The sequence below is a fragment of the Grus americana genome, chromosome 17 (genome assembly GCF_028858705.1).
Source record: "Grus americana isolate bGruAme1 chromosome 17, bGruAme1.mat, whole genome shotgun sequence".
NCBI lineage: Eukaryota > Metazoa > Chordata > Aves > Gruiformes > Gruidae > Grus > Grus americana.
Genome location: NC_072868.1, coordinates 1 through 14279, shown reverse-complemented (window position 1 = coordinate 14279; position 14279 = coordinate 1). Strand labels below are relative to the sequence as shown.

Genomic DNA, 14279 nt, shown 5'->3' with positions numbered 1-14279 from the left:
AGCAGTTAGAGGAAACCCAGTACGGGAGAGAAAGCTTGACATTTACAGGACAACGTACTCTGTGAGTTAAGCTTTATTTCGTGAGCTCACGAAGAAATAAAACAAAGTGCCCTAGCGAGAGCGCTCATCCCTCCTCCTCCCTCACAGTGCGGGCGTCCCCTGTATCACGCTGGGAAGCACAAGCACAAGAGCCTCAGCAGTCCAGCTGCTCTTGGAGCTGCTTCAAAGGCTTTTTGGCTCAGCTGATGTTTTATCCCTTCCGCCTTGGAAGTCTGCTCTATACCATTTCCAAAAATCAGCAGATTCTGCCAGTACTGCCAGACAAAGATGACGGCTACAGGAGACAGCCGGCTGCAGGTGACGGTGGCTGCATCATGGCCCTTTAGCTCTTTCTGGCCCCCTGTGCTGCCTCCCTGGTGCTCTCACTTGCACCTAATGGCGCTGCTCCCAGAATCCATCGGGCCTTTGCGTGAGCTGGGTCAGCCAAAAGCTGACCAGGACGTTTGCGGTCTGTGTGGCAAATGCCTAGCAGAGGTGTTACACTGAAGAAAAAAGGCTACAAAATCACGCCTCAGGTTTCAGTAAACATCTGCAGGCTTTAATTGTTACTCAGTGCAGAGCCAAGGTGGGGACCACCCAACCTTCTGTTGAACTCGTCTTACGCCCACACTGAATCTGTGGCTGCATCGACCGTCCCAGCAGAGTCCGCTGGGTCTTCACGGGCCTTCAAGTACAAGCCCTTGGCACCTCAGCAACAGACTAACTAGTTTCCCTGCCAAAAAGTCTGCTTGGAAGTACCGCTTCAGTCCTCCTCACGACCTCCTTCCGTCCTCCTCCTAACGACCGGGGATTTCTCAGTGCAACTGGATCGCAGATGAGCTGAGGAACAAGACAAGACCGTCTGCAGCCGGTATGACACTGAGGAGCCGGGGTCTTCTCTGACCCTCTGAAGATGGAGCATCACGGTGCGGGCTTAAAGCGACCAGTTTTCAATGCTTCCCGTAACTTGGGACGAAAATCAGAGTCCCTGCTCGCTTCAAAAGCAAATTCCCCAAGCTCCAGCTCGGATTCTCCGGGAGAATCACAGTCTCTGAAGACAGACAGAGCACCTGTCCAAGAAGTACAAGCAGTATGTTTACGCACTGGCTAAAAGGTCATTCACCATTACGGATGGCACCAAGGCGTAAGATCAGCCGTGTGAATTCTCCGAGAGAGAACGATTTCGATGACCTGAGATGAGGAATGAATAGCAACGCACACTAAACCATCTAGTAATGATGAAAACTAAGATAAAACAGGAACAACATCTATGCTGCAGAAATACCTCTAGTAATAAAGTGCTCAGCCTCCAGTGGTCAGCTGAGAAGAACACAGCATCTGAGAAGAACATAGGCGGTTTCTATACAGAATCTTGAAGGCCACGGTGCCCGGAGTGAGACCTTTTGCTTCATTATCTGCAAAACGAATATTAAAGTTGACACCCCTAAATATGATAATGAGCTAAAAGGAGTACATGCTAAACCTATATGACTATAGTACTCGACTCTCCACCCAAATCATGTTAAACGTCACCCGTGGCAGGGAACAGCCAAGGCTGAGCTATAAAGGATACTGAGGAAGTTATCCCTGGGAGGGCGGGGGGGGGTGGGGGAAGAAAAGAACCTGGAAGAGGCGGTCGACGGGCTGTGCTCCTTCTCCTCCACCCACTTCTATCTGCTTCAACTTTGCGAAACTGAGTCAGTCAAAGTCCTTTGGGGGCTCTGACAGGCAAACGTTGACTCTGATATGTGGCTATATATAACCCTTTAGACTTAAACTGTTGACCAAGTCTGGGACTAAGACTAGACCCAGCCGCACCTAGGCTCCTCTCTGAGAAGGAGTTTAGAGAGCAAGGGGGTGCTTTCTGAACCTCGGGACTCAACGGGAGGGCCTCCCTCGGCCACACATCGGACTCCCACCCTTTACGTGACAGGCATAAAGACTACCGCGGTATACGGATATTTAAGAAATAAGTCTGGGGAGACCTAAGATTTGGGTAAGGCATTTTTCTGAGAAGGTTTGAGATGTTAGGGGATGGATGGATGGATGGATGGATGGATGGATGGATAAAAGTTGCATTAACCCAGCAGAGCCGGACCTTTCCCTTCAGTTCTCTAAAGACAGAAAAACACCCTCCCTCAATTTCCAAATTACATTTCCTTCCGGGCCTGGGGATTATGAGAAACCAGAAGGAATGCAAAGCTGTCTTTAATGACCGTGCAGAACAACTTTCACCTGGGTTGGGTACATGTGTATAAACACGGAACCAACGTCAACAGAACATGAGAACAAAGGTGTTACATACAAGCAGAGAAAAACAGCCACGCAAACAACAACAGGGGAGGCGAAATCATCTCACCTGGATTCGCCATTCACGCAGGCAGAAACAAAACAAAAAGGACAAAATAACACTTTTCTTACAAGTGGACAATTTTTAATTTTTTTTTTTTTTTTTTTTTTTTTTTTACACTTTTAGTTTTTCCGCATTTCCAGTGTTTCTGGTTCCTTCAGGCACATGAGTGTTGCATAAAGGCAGGAAGGAGAATTTGTGTTAAAACAAGTGAAATGCCAAACAGTCGCTTTGCAAAAGAAAAGATTTTCAGGAGACCATCAGAGGTCCTTGTGGCAATTGCACGTTAGTGTTTAAAAACACTGGTGTCTGCTTATCTCTTATAGGAACATTGTGGATGGAGATCCCCAAGGTTGGTTTGAGAAGCAGCCAAAGGAGGGAGTCTTAGGGCAGCAAGATGGCCCTGTTTTGGCTAGAGAATGCAGAATAAACAGATAGACGGTTTCTATACAGAATCTTGAAGGCCACGGTGCCCGGAGTGAGACCTTTTGCTTCCTTATAATTATATAATATAATATATTATTATTATTATAATTACGATCCAAACGAGATATTTCCAAGGGAGCTCAGGAAATATCTCACAGAGCTCTGCCCTCTGACTAATACTAGTCAAGTTTTTTAAGGGGAAAAAACCCCCTTCCTTCCTTCTTTCTGTAGAGTTTAAAAAAAAAAAAAAAAGATCATGAAGAAAGGTCATACTGAGGCAGAAAACAGCCTCAGCTTCATGTACAAGAAAGACCAGGCTCCAAGATGTCCATTTTCCTCACGGGTCTGAGAAAACTCCTTGGTTGTTTCTTGGTGCCATGAAAACACTGCCCAGAAAAAGGTTAGGAAAAAAGGGAAATCATGTGTTATGAATAACTAGGAAAGCAAGAGAGAACTCCCCACCTGGAGTGCTGTGTCCAGCTCTGGGGTCTTCAGGACAAGACAGACATGGACCTGTCGGAGCAGGTCCAGAGGAAGCCACGGAGATGATCTGAGGGCTGAAGCACCTCTCCCGTGAGCAAAGGCTGAGAACGTTGGGCTTGTTCAGCCTGGAGAAGAGAAGGCGCCAGGGAGACCTGACTGTGGCCTTTCAGTACTTAAAGGAGGCTTATAAGAAAGATGGGGACAGACTTTTTAACAGGGCCTGTTGCGATAGGATGAAGGGGAATAGTTTTCACCTAAAAGAAGGTAGATTCAGACCAGATATAAGGAAGAAACTTTTTACTGTGAGGGCGGTGAGGCACTGGAACAGGTTGCCAGAGAAGTTGCAGATGCCCCATCCCTGGGAACACTCGGGTCAGTCCGGACGGGGCTCTGAGCAACCTGATCTAGTTGCAGATGTCCCTGCTCATTGCAGGGGGGTTGGACTAGATGGCCTTTAATGGTCCCTTCCAACCATTTACTTGAGGTTGTTGTACATCAGAGCAGCAGTTCTGTGGAACCAGTGAGACTGTCAGACTGCCCATAAACATTCTCCTCCCAAGTTCTTCCACACCCATGTGGCAGCACCTCCAGAAAACACTTCTATTTGTTCACGATGGTTCTAAACCTCTGTAACAAAACTTCAACAATGCCCTCCTCACCGCAGCAGTGTCATCGCTATTATGGATAGCAGTGCAAAGACATTCAAAGAAAATGGTCAGATACACTTGGAAGCTAAAGGTCACAATAAGCAGGAAAAGAAAATACTTTACCATGGACATGAGACTGTTGGAAACTTTTTCCTGGTGCAAAGTGGAAATTTCCAGCTACCTGTGGGAGACAGAAATCTTTCATTAAAAGGTCTGAATCTATATAAATAAATCAGTCGCAGCGGTGCTTAGATTTTTACATTTTTGTTTAAACAATATATACACCGAGCACCTCACTTTCATGAGATATGAATTTCCTCTCTTCCTCACAGGCAGTCATGTGGAAAGCCATAATTACATACTGATGTTGGTATTAACTGTTCTAAGTAGATTATTTCAGTGGACATAAAAATGGGAAGAAGAAAGAATTAAGTCTATTGGGAGGGAACTGACTGCTGCTGCAGAAAATACAAAAACGTATCACAAAAAAGAAGTGGAGAAAGTAACTGAGGGGGAGACTGAGCAGGGTAACAAAAAAAACTTAATACAATAAACAGCAATCCTACGTATACGTCCATGAAAATAAGCTGCATCCAAAACCCACAAAAATAAAGCACTGAACTTGCAAAAAAATACCCAAGCCCCAAAACACCCCAAAAGACAAAGGCTGTTAAAATTTCATCCTGGAATCTGAAAGGGATGTGGATATCAGGTGCCAATCCTCACTGACACTTACTAGCAATTATACACACTCTGCCCTGGAGGATCTGAATGTGACAGAGGGTCCTGTAATGGTTCGGTACCCATGATGATGCTCAAATCACAATGTCTGGCTTCATGAGTAAAAGGTTTACTTTCCAGAAATAGAGAATGTGGTCTCCAAGAAGAGTACACCAAGATGCAAAAAACCCCCAGAGTTTGAATCAAAAATTTAAAAAAATTTAAAAAAATTAGCCTGGGCCTGACTTCTAGAATGTACTTGGATACGTAACCTGCACATCCAAGTGTTCTGGGTTTGTTAACACACCAAATGACAGGGTAGTCACATAGTTATCTGGTACATCTTGTACTACGTTTTCCTACACCAGTTGCAACAACCACCTCTCTGAGCATTTTCAGCTTTGTCAACCAACTCCAACAGTCTTGCTTCCGCTGTTTTTCTAAAGAGGATAACATTTCACTCTCTCCGGCACCTCTGCTGGCAAGTGTTGGCTACTGGTACCTCCAGCATCCACTAGTGGTCTCTGTTTTAAGACCAGAAGGGCAGGTGGGACAATCTAACCTCAAAGCAGCTGCCTCTCCTCCTCCAGAAACCTCGGCAAAAAGACTCACTAGACAGTAGGAAAAGCTAAGCTTCTCCAGCCGGCAGGCTGCCTACCAGCCCACACAATGAAACAAAGCATTAGCCCCTTCCCACTGCTTTTCCTGACTCTCCTACTGAACTCCTTTACGGGCACAAGTACCTTGCTGAGCCCAGGGGTTGTTATATTACAGTCCTGTGAACACCTAAGGCTGGAAAAGGAGAGGAACGCCCCAATTCTGCCTTTTCACAGTCAGCACCACCATGCAGCAGGTTCACAGCAAAACCCATCTCTCACCTTGTTGACCTCTAGGAAACCATACACTTGGCAGCCCTCGTTCTTCTGCTCTTGCATTTTCTGGCTAAACCCTTCCCTCTTGCACTGCTCTATGCTATCCGGGTTCTTGAAGGCCCAGCCTCGCCGCCTGTATGCTTCTCTGACATCGTCACAAGTATTACAACACCTGCAAAAGCACAAGCACCATCATCTTACCACCTTTATCGCTATAAAGAGACACTCCAGCTCAGGACTTGAATTCGTGGCGGATTTTTCTCCAACAAAGTGATACAGCAAACATCAGGGACCAGACCTCGGGAGCTGACCTAACACTCCTGAAGGAGCTCGAGCTTTTGGATGTACTTGTTGAGATTTCAGCATGAGGATGCAAGCTGGTTTCATGCAGTGCTGGAGTCTGAAGAGGGCTTTGCCTGTCCTTTCAGACAAAGAAATTTGTAGCAAAGAAACTTGCTACAAAAATGACACCAGCGTCCCACAGTTCTGAGCAGTTTGGAACTTCTCCCTGTGAACAAAGCATCTGCCTGTTTCTATTCCTCCTTTCCTCTGCTTTTAGGGCAAGACTGTCAGCATTGGAGGGAGGGTTAACAGTAAACTTGCTTCGTTGCTTTTCTACCTCTGGGTAACACCTTGGTCACGGGAAAGAACAGTCTTCTGTCTTGGCTGCGTGTTTTGCTGGACCAAAGAGAAAGCTGAAGGCTGCAGTCATGAATCCCACAAGATGGAAACATCTACAGGGAAGCACACAACTTGGCAGATGGGACAAACCAAGTCGCTACAGAGACAGTAACAGCGAAAGATAGTCCAGAACCTGCAGCCTATCACGGATCCATTCCTACAGGAATTTGCAGGTAGGAGGAATGAGAAACACCAAATGACACCCACTGTTTGTGTGAGCGATAAACATCTGGTCTTTGCTCCCATAAGGATGCGAAGCTTGCAGCAGCAGTGCAAAGGATGCAAAGCCATAACTAGGTTTTATTCCAAGACAGCTCATGCAATGGTGAAATAATTTACGCAGCTCCCCTCTGGACACCAAATAACCCCAGAAAAGATGCAGTTTGCTGAGATACAGTCTTTGTGCTACTGCAAAGGTAGTGCAGTTTGCACTGCCCTTAAACAGGCGTGCAGACAAACTAGACAATTTAACTCTGCACGCTCTTAACAATCTGGAGTGCCGCTTCCAAAAGCATACCAAAACCACAACAGTTCTCACTGTTCTCGGAACACGTGCCCAGGAGGATTTCATTGCACAGACCTTCATAGACATTTCGGAAAAAAACCATGCACGCAACAGAACAGTCTGAATTCAAATGCTAAGAAGATATGAAAAGATGTAAAGGTTACCGAATGTCCTCTGACTCTGCCCCGTAACAGCTCTCACAGCGATCGGCATCCAAAGAATCTGGATCAAACACTTTTTCTTCTTCCTTCCCCAGCTCTAAGACAAAAGAGGAGGCAAAGTGATGAGGCATGTCTAGAAATGCTATCTTGTACTCTTGTTTTGTTCGACACCCAGTAACTGCAACGACTGTGTGTCGGAAGCTGCGCATCCTGCAGTCAGGCACTGCTGACGGGATAAAACGTTATCAGGGCCTTGTTTGTTGAGATTGGGAGGTGTAACAGGTGCACAGAAGTGAGTATAAAAGACATCTGTATTTCGTATTAGCCACAAAAAGAAGAGATTTTAGTTAGAAAGTACAAAATATGCATGAAAATCAATCCTTAATCTTATTTCTTTCATCAAATACTTTATGGTAGTTATGATCAAGCAAATAAAAACTTTCAGGAAAATATACCCATTATTAAACAACTGTGCAAGACTTGCGTTCTAAAGCATACAACGTTCAAAGTAGTTGGATGTGCACTCAAGAATTCATCATAAAAACTGGTACGGCTTTTAATCTTGTCACCACACTGAAAGATAGCATTGGGAAGAACACAGCTGAATAATTGCTATGCTTTGTCAAAGCCATGATTCCCACCATTTCAGTAAGAACGCCTGTACAATACAAGCAGTCTTTCAAGATACAGCAACCAGGAACAGTTTTTTAAACATCATCAGTAGCTGCCTGATGAGCTGTCTCAGAGACAGCACCCAGAGGTAATGCACACAGCTGAGAGACTACAAAGAATTTGCAGTACATAAAGCTCTACATGTGGGGTTTCCTCCTGTTAACATGGTCCTCAGCTTGCATGCACATATGCAGTGTGAAACATGTCCACATTAAAAGGAAGGAAACGATAAGAACCACCAATAAAGAATTCAATCACTTATTGTCATTCAATGGAAACGAATAAGATGACATCCAAGCACAGAATGCAACCTACCAAGAAATCATTAAGCTATTTTAATGAAACTACGATTAGGAAAAGCCTCCAGATACTACTCCACAAAATTTGGGTATGCTTTCCTACATTTAAGGTCAATACTGCTATAGCTGCCGTTTAAAGAACTGACTGAATGTCAGTGTTACTAATAGGAACTGATAATCGTAGAGTTTAATGAAGATGGGTGGATACTTCTGATCTAACTTGCAACATGGGTGATGGAAACCGAACTAGCCGCGTGCTTCTTCCAGACAGCAGAAGAAATTGCTTGTTGCATGCAACACATCCCATCTATTTTAAAACACCTCTTCTAGGCGAGATAGTTTGCGTCCTACAAGTTTCTCTTCCTCTCCACTGATTAGATAAGGAGTTGGAGCAACCAGTTCAGATGGAGCAATCCTGATGGAGACTGGCAATACAAGCAAGGCAGGAGGCCTACATGTGTTAACTGAGAACTAGATACGGAACAGATGCTTTTGTCCCCAGACACTAGATTTGAAATGTCACAACCTCTGAATACAAGAGTTATTCAGAGAGGCTGCTAAGTGACACAACAGTAAGAACACTTCCACCACATTCCCACGACAAACGGGAGAAACTCTCATACCTGCCAATTGTTCAGCTCTTGGCTTAGGTTAGCCTTTCAACTTCAAGAACAGAGAAGTTAAATCTGAGTGATACAAATCAACAAATTTAGTTCACGCTGCTACGTAGAACTACACTACCTCCCAGAAAAGGTAAGAAGGAGCTCATGTTTTGGAAAGGAACAGTCAAGACAGTATCACGGTTAGACGCAACACTTTGCCAGAATCGTTTCTTGTTTGTATCAAAGTACAACGATGAGTCATAACATGTAAAAAACACAGAGGAGAGGTTTACGTAGCCAAGGTAGAATAGCATCTTACCATGTCGCTCAGCCTCTGGAGTCACACGATTGCCAGCTTTATCCAAACGTTGTTTAAACAGATTGTGCTCTACATCCAGCTGCTGCTCTCCTGCTACATCCATGGCATCAATGCTCAAATCTGAAACCAGCGAGCAAGGAAAAAGGTCAATAAACACACATTTGTTACGGCCTGCGGCAGGCTGAGGAAGAGCGTTCAACCAGTGAAGATACAGAATCTTTCAGCGAGGGGGATAAGAACGTGCCAACCTGGAAGAGTGCGTATGGATGGGGACTTATAGGGAATAAAACACACATTGCAGCACCCTAAATGACCCTGCCAAACATGGGCTTTGGTTTGGTGGACAAGAAGGACTGTTTCCAACTGCCACAGAAAGCGTTACCCTGAGAAATAATGTGCTTTGGGCAAAAAACCAAAACAAAACCCCTTAAAGACCACAACCGTTTTCAGGAGTTAATTGGTTGAAAGCTGCCTCCTACCTCTACTCCCTCACCCTTCCCCCTTCAACATCAGCACATTTCCTTCTGATCCCTTTTCACAAAGAAGATTGAGAAGGTCTGTGGGCCCACTCTGGTATCAAAACTCCATGATGCACTTCCTGGCTACACGCTCCCTTAGAAGACTGACAGCTTCTCTGCACAAAACAGCCGAGGATTCCCATCGCTCTGGCCTTCCCACACACTTTTAAATGTGAGCAAGGCAAAGACCAATAGTATCTTGGGTGGTCAGAAGGAAGACAGACTCACTACATTTAGAGCCCAATGCATTACCCAAAAGAATTACGACAACAGAACAAGAGGCAGGGAAGATTAGTGCGCAGTCAGATAACAGGCACAGCAGTAATACCCAGGAAGACTTGCAACATCTTCCGTCACTTCATACTGCTGCTTTGTTCTGAGTTTAGTTAAAAGGTAATCAGATTATTAACGCTCCTTCTGATTTAAAAAATTTTGGAAAAAGGTTATCACATGGCATTGGCATTACAGCCAGAATTTCAGTACTAAAATCATGGAAAAGCTGTGCTTCATCAAGTAACTTCCAAAGGAGGCTCTAAAGTTTTTCAGCAACACCACCACCACAGTCAACTCTTGAGTCCCAAGTGAACTCCGGGCCAGCTTTTTCAGTATTAGTGTGCTCCCTGACAAAGTACAACACAACGTAAGAAACGGAAGTGGGTTTATACCTTTGCCTCATTTATAAACTCGAAAAGTAATGCTGCCTGACTTGGAAGCGCTGCTTGAATGCCCAGCAGGCCTGGCTGGAATCTCTGCATAACCACAAGGGATCATCAATTCCTCTCTGTCCATGGCCCAAGCAGCACTTGGAAGCACCATGCTACACTGAGCCTCTCGGGCCCTTGGCAAGTAGGAAAACTATCCCCAACATTCAGAAATCTGACTCACAAGCACAAGGCATATGTGGGAAAATAACGTCCAGGTTGATCTTCAGTTTATCTCCCCTCGATTTGTCAACGTACAATTCCGGGTGAACCTAGAAACAAAGAAAAAACACAGTCGTCTTTCACTTGGAAGCAAATCAAAAGGCCTCTTTCCCTCGACTGCTCTGGCTCAGGAGCTCATTTTCAAGACCTGGGGTTTGTCAGGCACCTGAGCTGCTGCCTCCCGCACCTTCCACAATAGGTAAGCGTTTGCCATTTCTAAAAAGTAATCCTTTGGGAATCTCAGAGTTTGGAGTGGGGACAGGGGGTCCCGCGGTGCTTTGCTTTGCTTTGCTTTGTATTTTGTGCTTGTTGAGAGCCGAGATAGCGAGAAGAGATTTTGAGACGCTCTCCTGCCACAGGGTGCCGGAGGCCACCAGCCAGCCCTGGCACCAAGCGGCTCTCGGGGAAGGGCGACCCGCTCCCATCGCCAAGGCGACCAGGAGGGGGAAAGAAAAAAAACCCAAACCTGTCTGCGGCGGGTGAAGCTGCTGCACGGGCAGCCCGGAGGAGGCGGCGGCTCAGCGGGAGCGCGGGGGCACAGCAGGCCGCCACGGGCCGCAGGGCAGCCTCTCCGCCGGGGCACCGCGAGCAGGAGGCAGCACCGGGGGGGGGCCTGGCCCCCCGCACCACTGGGCCCCCCCCGCCGCCGCTACTCACCTCTTTGGTGAGGTAGTACTGCAGCTCCGAGAAGAAAAGCAGCACCACGATGAGCCCGCTGACAACCGTCACTGCCGGGGAGACGAGAACCGCCATCAGTCCCGCCGGTCGCGCCCGCCCGCCTCGCCTCAACCCCGCCTCACACCGCCCGCCACTGCCCCGAGTTGCTACCGAGCGCCGGCCCGCAAGGTCGCCCCGGCCGCCGCACCACGGCGAGGCCCGCGCCCTGCCGCCGGCCCCCGACCGCCCTCACCCGCCCGCTCACCCAGCGCGCCCCCGCACGTTTTGACCCGAAAATCTTCCAGGGTCTTGGGGAAGGCATCGAACCGCTTCAGCCGCCACAGCGAATCCATGGCGCCGCGCCACCCGGAACCACATCCGCCTTCCGGGGCCGCCCGTGCTCCGCGGCGCGAAGCCGGCCGACGGGGCTGGCGGGGAGGGGCTGCGGCTCCCGGGCTCCTCTAGGGTAAGGTCCTCGCTGCCGCCTCGCCTTCTACTGAGTCTCCGTGCTGACGGCGCACGGGCCTTTGAAGGGTACCCAGGAGACGCTGGCTGTGCCGAGATCGCTCAGCTGCAAAGGGCTTGATACCGAGGCGAAGCTGCTGGTAGGGAGCAGTTTGCACTCGGTTTTGCATCCTCCCCCTCCCTTCCGTTGCCTCCGCCTTTGGAAGGTCTGGAGGTTGTTACTAATGCCCTTTGAGAACGACGGAGCCGGCCCTCAGGCTGGCTGTCGCAGCAACAAAGCGGAAAGCAAAGCATCTTGGGAGAGCACCAGCGCTTTTTGTGCTGAAGCGTGGACGGAGGGAAAAAAAACCCCACTCTCTTGCCCACTTGCCATCCCTGGCGGGTACTCGCCACCCCTTCATTTTGAGAACACCTCCTTTTCCCTCTTTCCTCGCAGGGAACAGCGATGAACTCAAGAGGTGAAATCAGACCGCAGGTCGTCATAGCTTACTTGTGCAAGTCAAAAACTAGGAGCATCTTTTCCCAAGCCACAGATTTACCTAGCACTCGCTTTCACCTACGGAAAAAGGGCACTCCTGCAAAATTGCCTTTATTAAAAAAACCAAACGCATTTAAAACCACTGTCACTAGGAGATGCTCCAGATGCAAACAGAACAAATGCACCCCCATTTCCCGCAGCAAAACAGAATTCGTTCCTGGGAAGGGCACAGGACAGGAACCCTGTGATGCAGCAGCTGTTCCTCTACAGGAAAAGAAGGTTCAGAGGCTGACCCAGCTTCCAGTCTCTGCTTCCAAAACAGCAGCTTTGGCTCCCTGACCACTGCTAGGACGTGTAAGGAGAAGAGACAGCTCGTGGTGAAGGTCTGACAGCTCCTGGCTGGTCTTTGCACAGCACTCAGGATAGTCCTGCTTGTATTTTCGTTCCTGTGCCAGCTGCGTCTGCAGAAGGGACACCTGAAAGAGGCAAAAGGCCGAGCTCAGACAAGCCCACGCTGTTAGGACCATCCGTAGCCCCACGGTACCGGCTGCCAGGGAAGACGCACCCGCTAACTCCAGCCCTGACAAACACGCTGTCCTTGTGGAAGGGGAAGCAACAGGTTCCCAGAGTCCCAGAGGCGCCCTGAACTCAGCTCAGATCATCAACAATTCCAGTTTCACTGGGACAATTTCCACTGCCCGGTGCACTCGCTTCCTGACAGCCAAACCAAACTCGGGCTGTAGCACGGTGCGAAGTCGTGCCCAGCAGTACGGCCACAGCAGCTACTGATGAGAGCTTTCCCACTCCTCACCTGCTTCTGCAACTCAGCTAATCGACAACTGCAGCACGTGTGAGACTCCTCCTGTGAAGAAGAAAACGCAAGGATCTCTTTTGGTCTCCGGTTTGGCCAGGGCCATGGTCTCTATTCGACCTCTACTAGGTGTGTCCTGGGGGGCTGCTGCCGCTGGGATTTGCCATTGTTCCTCTGTATGGCCAGACCCTCTCCCACCGAGTACGATGCTGTTCTCACCTGTCGAGAAGCAGGCACCTTGTGCTGGTCAGAGAGAGGAAAAGCCGCACGCATCTGGCAGCGACCGACCTTCTACATACTCTCTTCTTCAGCTCCTCGCTCCCATTCCACCTGCGCGTTGGATGGGAGAAAGGGTCACGGAAACGTGCTGCCACCAAACAAGGAGTAACAGCACCTCTGGACACCATGGCAAGGAGATTTCTGCTCCGAGACTGTTAATGGCACCAGAGGAGGTTGGGGGCAAAAAGGACTACTCGACGTAGACTATGGAAGAGAAGAGAGAAAGCAAGAGGAAACAGCTCTGGCCACAAGAGTGTCAAATGTGTCTGTAGGGGGACACTGGGGCAAGAAGGGTGGTACCGGAGGGAATGTGCGTTTCTGAAGGCAATAGGGTGCCAGAAGAGAGAGAAAAAATACAAAGCCAGTGTCCGCAGGGGAAAGTGGGAGAGGGAAGGCAACAAGCAGAGGACGCCAAAGTGCTGCCTGTGGAAATGTGTTGTGTTCCAGAGGACCGTGAGGCTTTGCAGAGGCAGCGAAAGCCTGCTTCACCTGCTCAAGAGTCCTCCTGAGCTCAGCGTTGAGTTGCTTCAGCTCCGTCTTCTCGAGTTGCAGCTTTGCAACTGCTCGCTGCAGACGTTCCAGCCGCTGCGACAGGAGTCTCTTCTCCGAGAGCCAGGAGAGCTGCTCCCCTTCTGCAGTAGCCTGCTGGGTACACAGAGAGGAGATTGTGAGAGCTGGTGCCACAGAAAGCTTAGAAGGGCCAGAAGCAACACGTTGCGGAGAGCGACCAGACCCAGGAACGGGACAGTGCTAAGTCCCTTCTTCTCCTCCTGCTCCACAGGCCAAAACAACACACTCTCTTCCTAGGGCGGCCCCTCCAGATCACCTTGGAGAAATCCACACAAATTTGCCCTCATGCGTTTTTGGACTGCGGCACAAGTACATTCTGAACGCGCAACGAAGCCTTTAACCGATCAGGCGGCGGGACGAATTCCGTTCTTTTTAATACACTGGAAAAGCTGTACTCAGCAATCTACATGTCTGAAAGCATCCTCTAAGCACCATCAGCGTAGCTGCTCTCCAGCCGTCGTTATAAAATTCGACTAAGTTTAGTACATTAGTTTGGTCAACGGTTGCCCTTTCCTTTCCACGCCAAATTCTAACCACGACATGTTGGCTAAGCTTGCCTAGATAGGAGAGAACCAACTAGCCATCCCCAGCTTTTGGCCTGGAGTTAATTTTAACAGCAAGCTCCGTAGTTCTGTCAGTAGTTCTGGGCTGGACAGAAAACATTCTAGCAGGCGAATGGTCTCTCTGGCCGGAGCTACACAGACAGGCAAGCCTGCTGGCTGCAGCCATAGTTTCTGTGGCCAAGCTGGTCATAGATTGACAGGAACATAAATTCCATATCTTGATGGGAACCGTCATTAGA

General features: G+C 48.5%; 2 protein-coding genes across 9 annotated transcripts; both read right to left on the bottom strand.

Moving 5' to 3' along the window:
* Positions 1–776: 776 nt before the first annotated feature.
* LOC129214312 (endoplasmic reticulum-Golgi intermediate compartment protein 3-like) lies at positions 777–11617 on the bottom strand. Of its 8 annotated transcripts, none has more exons than XM_054845765.1 (9): positions 11140–11617; positions 10875–10945; positions 10180–10267; positions 8777–8896; positions 6888–6981; positions 5544–5709; positions 4069–4126; positions 1325–1454; positions 777–1230 (listed from the first exon to the last, which is right to left on the bottom strand). In XM_054845765.1, the coding sequence occupies exons 1-8, from the start codon at positions 11225–11227 to the stop codon at positions 1342–1344; spliced, it is 798 nt and encodes a 265-aa protein (XP_054701740.1). In that variant the 5' UTR covers positions 11228–11617; the 3' UTR covers positions 777–1230; positions 1325–1341. The 8 variants fall into 8 exon arrangements, 5 of the variants coding, with proteins under 5 accessions (XP_054701740.1, XP_054701741.1, XP_054701743.1 ...); XM_054845766.1 differs by having other exon boundaries at positions 777–1109; XR_008579662.1 differs by lacking the exons at positions 777–1230; positions 1325–1454 and adding an exon at positions 2475–2801 and having other exon boundaries at positions 3278–4126; positions 11140–11614.
* Positions 11618–12098: 481 nt separating this feature from the next.
* Positions 12099–13657, bottom strand: LOC129214133 (centrosome-associated protein CEP250-like; the record flags this gene model as incomplete). Its single annotated transcript, XM_054845344.1, has 3 exons — positions 12099–12293; positions 12629–12679; positions 13397–13657. Coding segments are annotated over 3 exons (507 nt in total), but the record flags the coding sequence as incomplete, so codon positions are not given.
* Between the last annotated feature and the right edge of the window lie 622 nt (positions 13658–14279).

Bases quoted from the DNA above. Each gene is read 5' to 3' on its own strand.
- LOC129214312 (XM_054845764.1), bottom strand. From the start codon at position 11,227: ATGGATTCGCTGTGGCGGCTGAAGCGGTTCGATGCCTTCCCCAAGACC. The intron at 10,268-10,874 runs GTGAGTAGCGGC...CTTTGTTTCTAG, and splicing joins AGTACTACCTCACCAAAGAG to GTTCACCCGGAATTGTACGT. The intron at 3,202-4,068 runs GTAAAGTATTTT...TTTTCTGGGCAG, and splicing joins CCAACAGTCTCATGTCCATG to TGTTTTCATGGCACCAAGAA.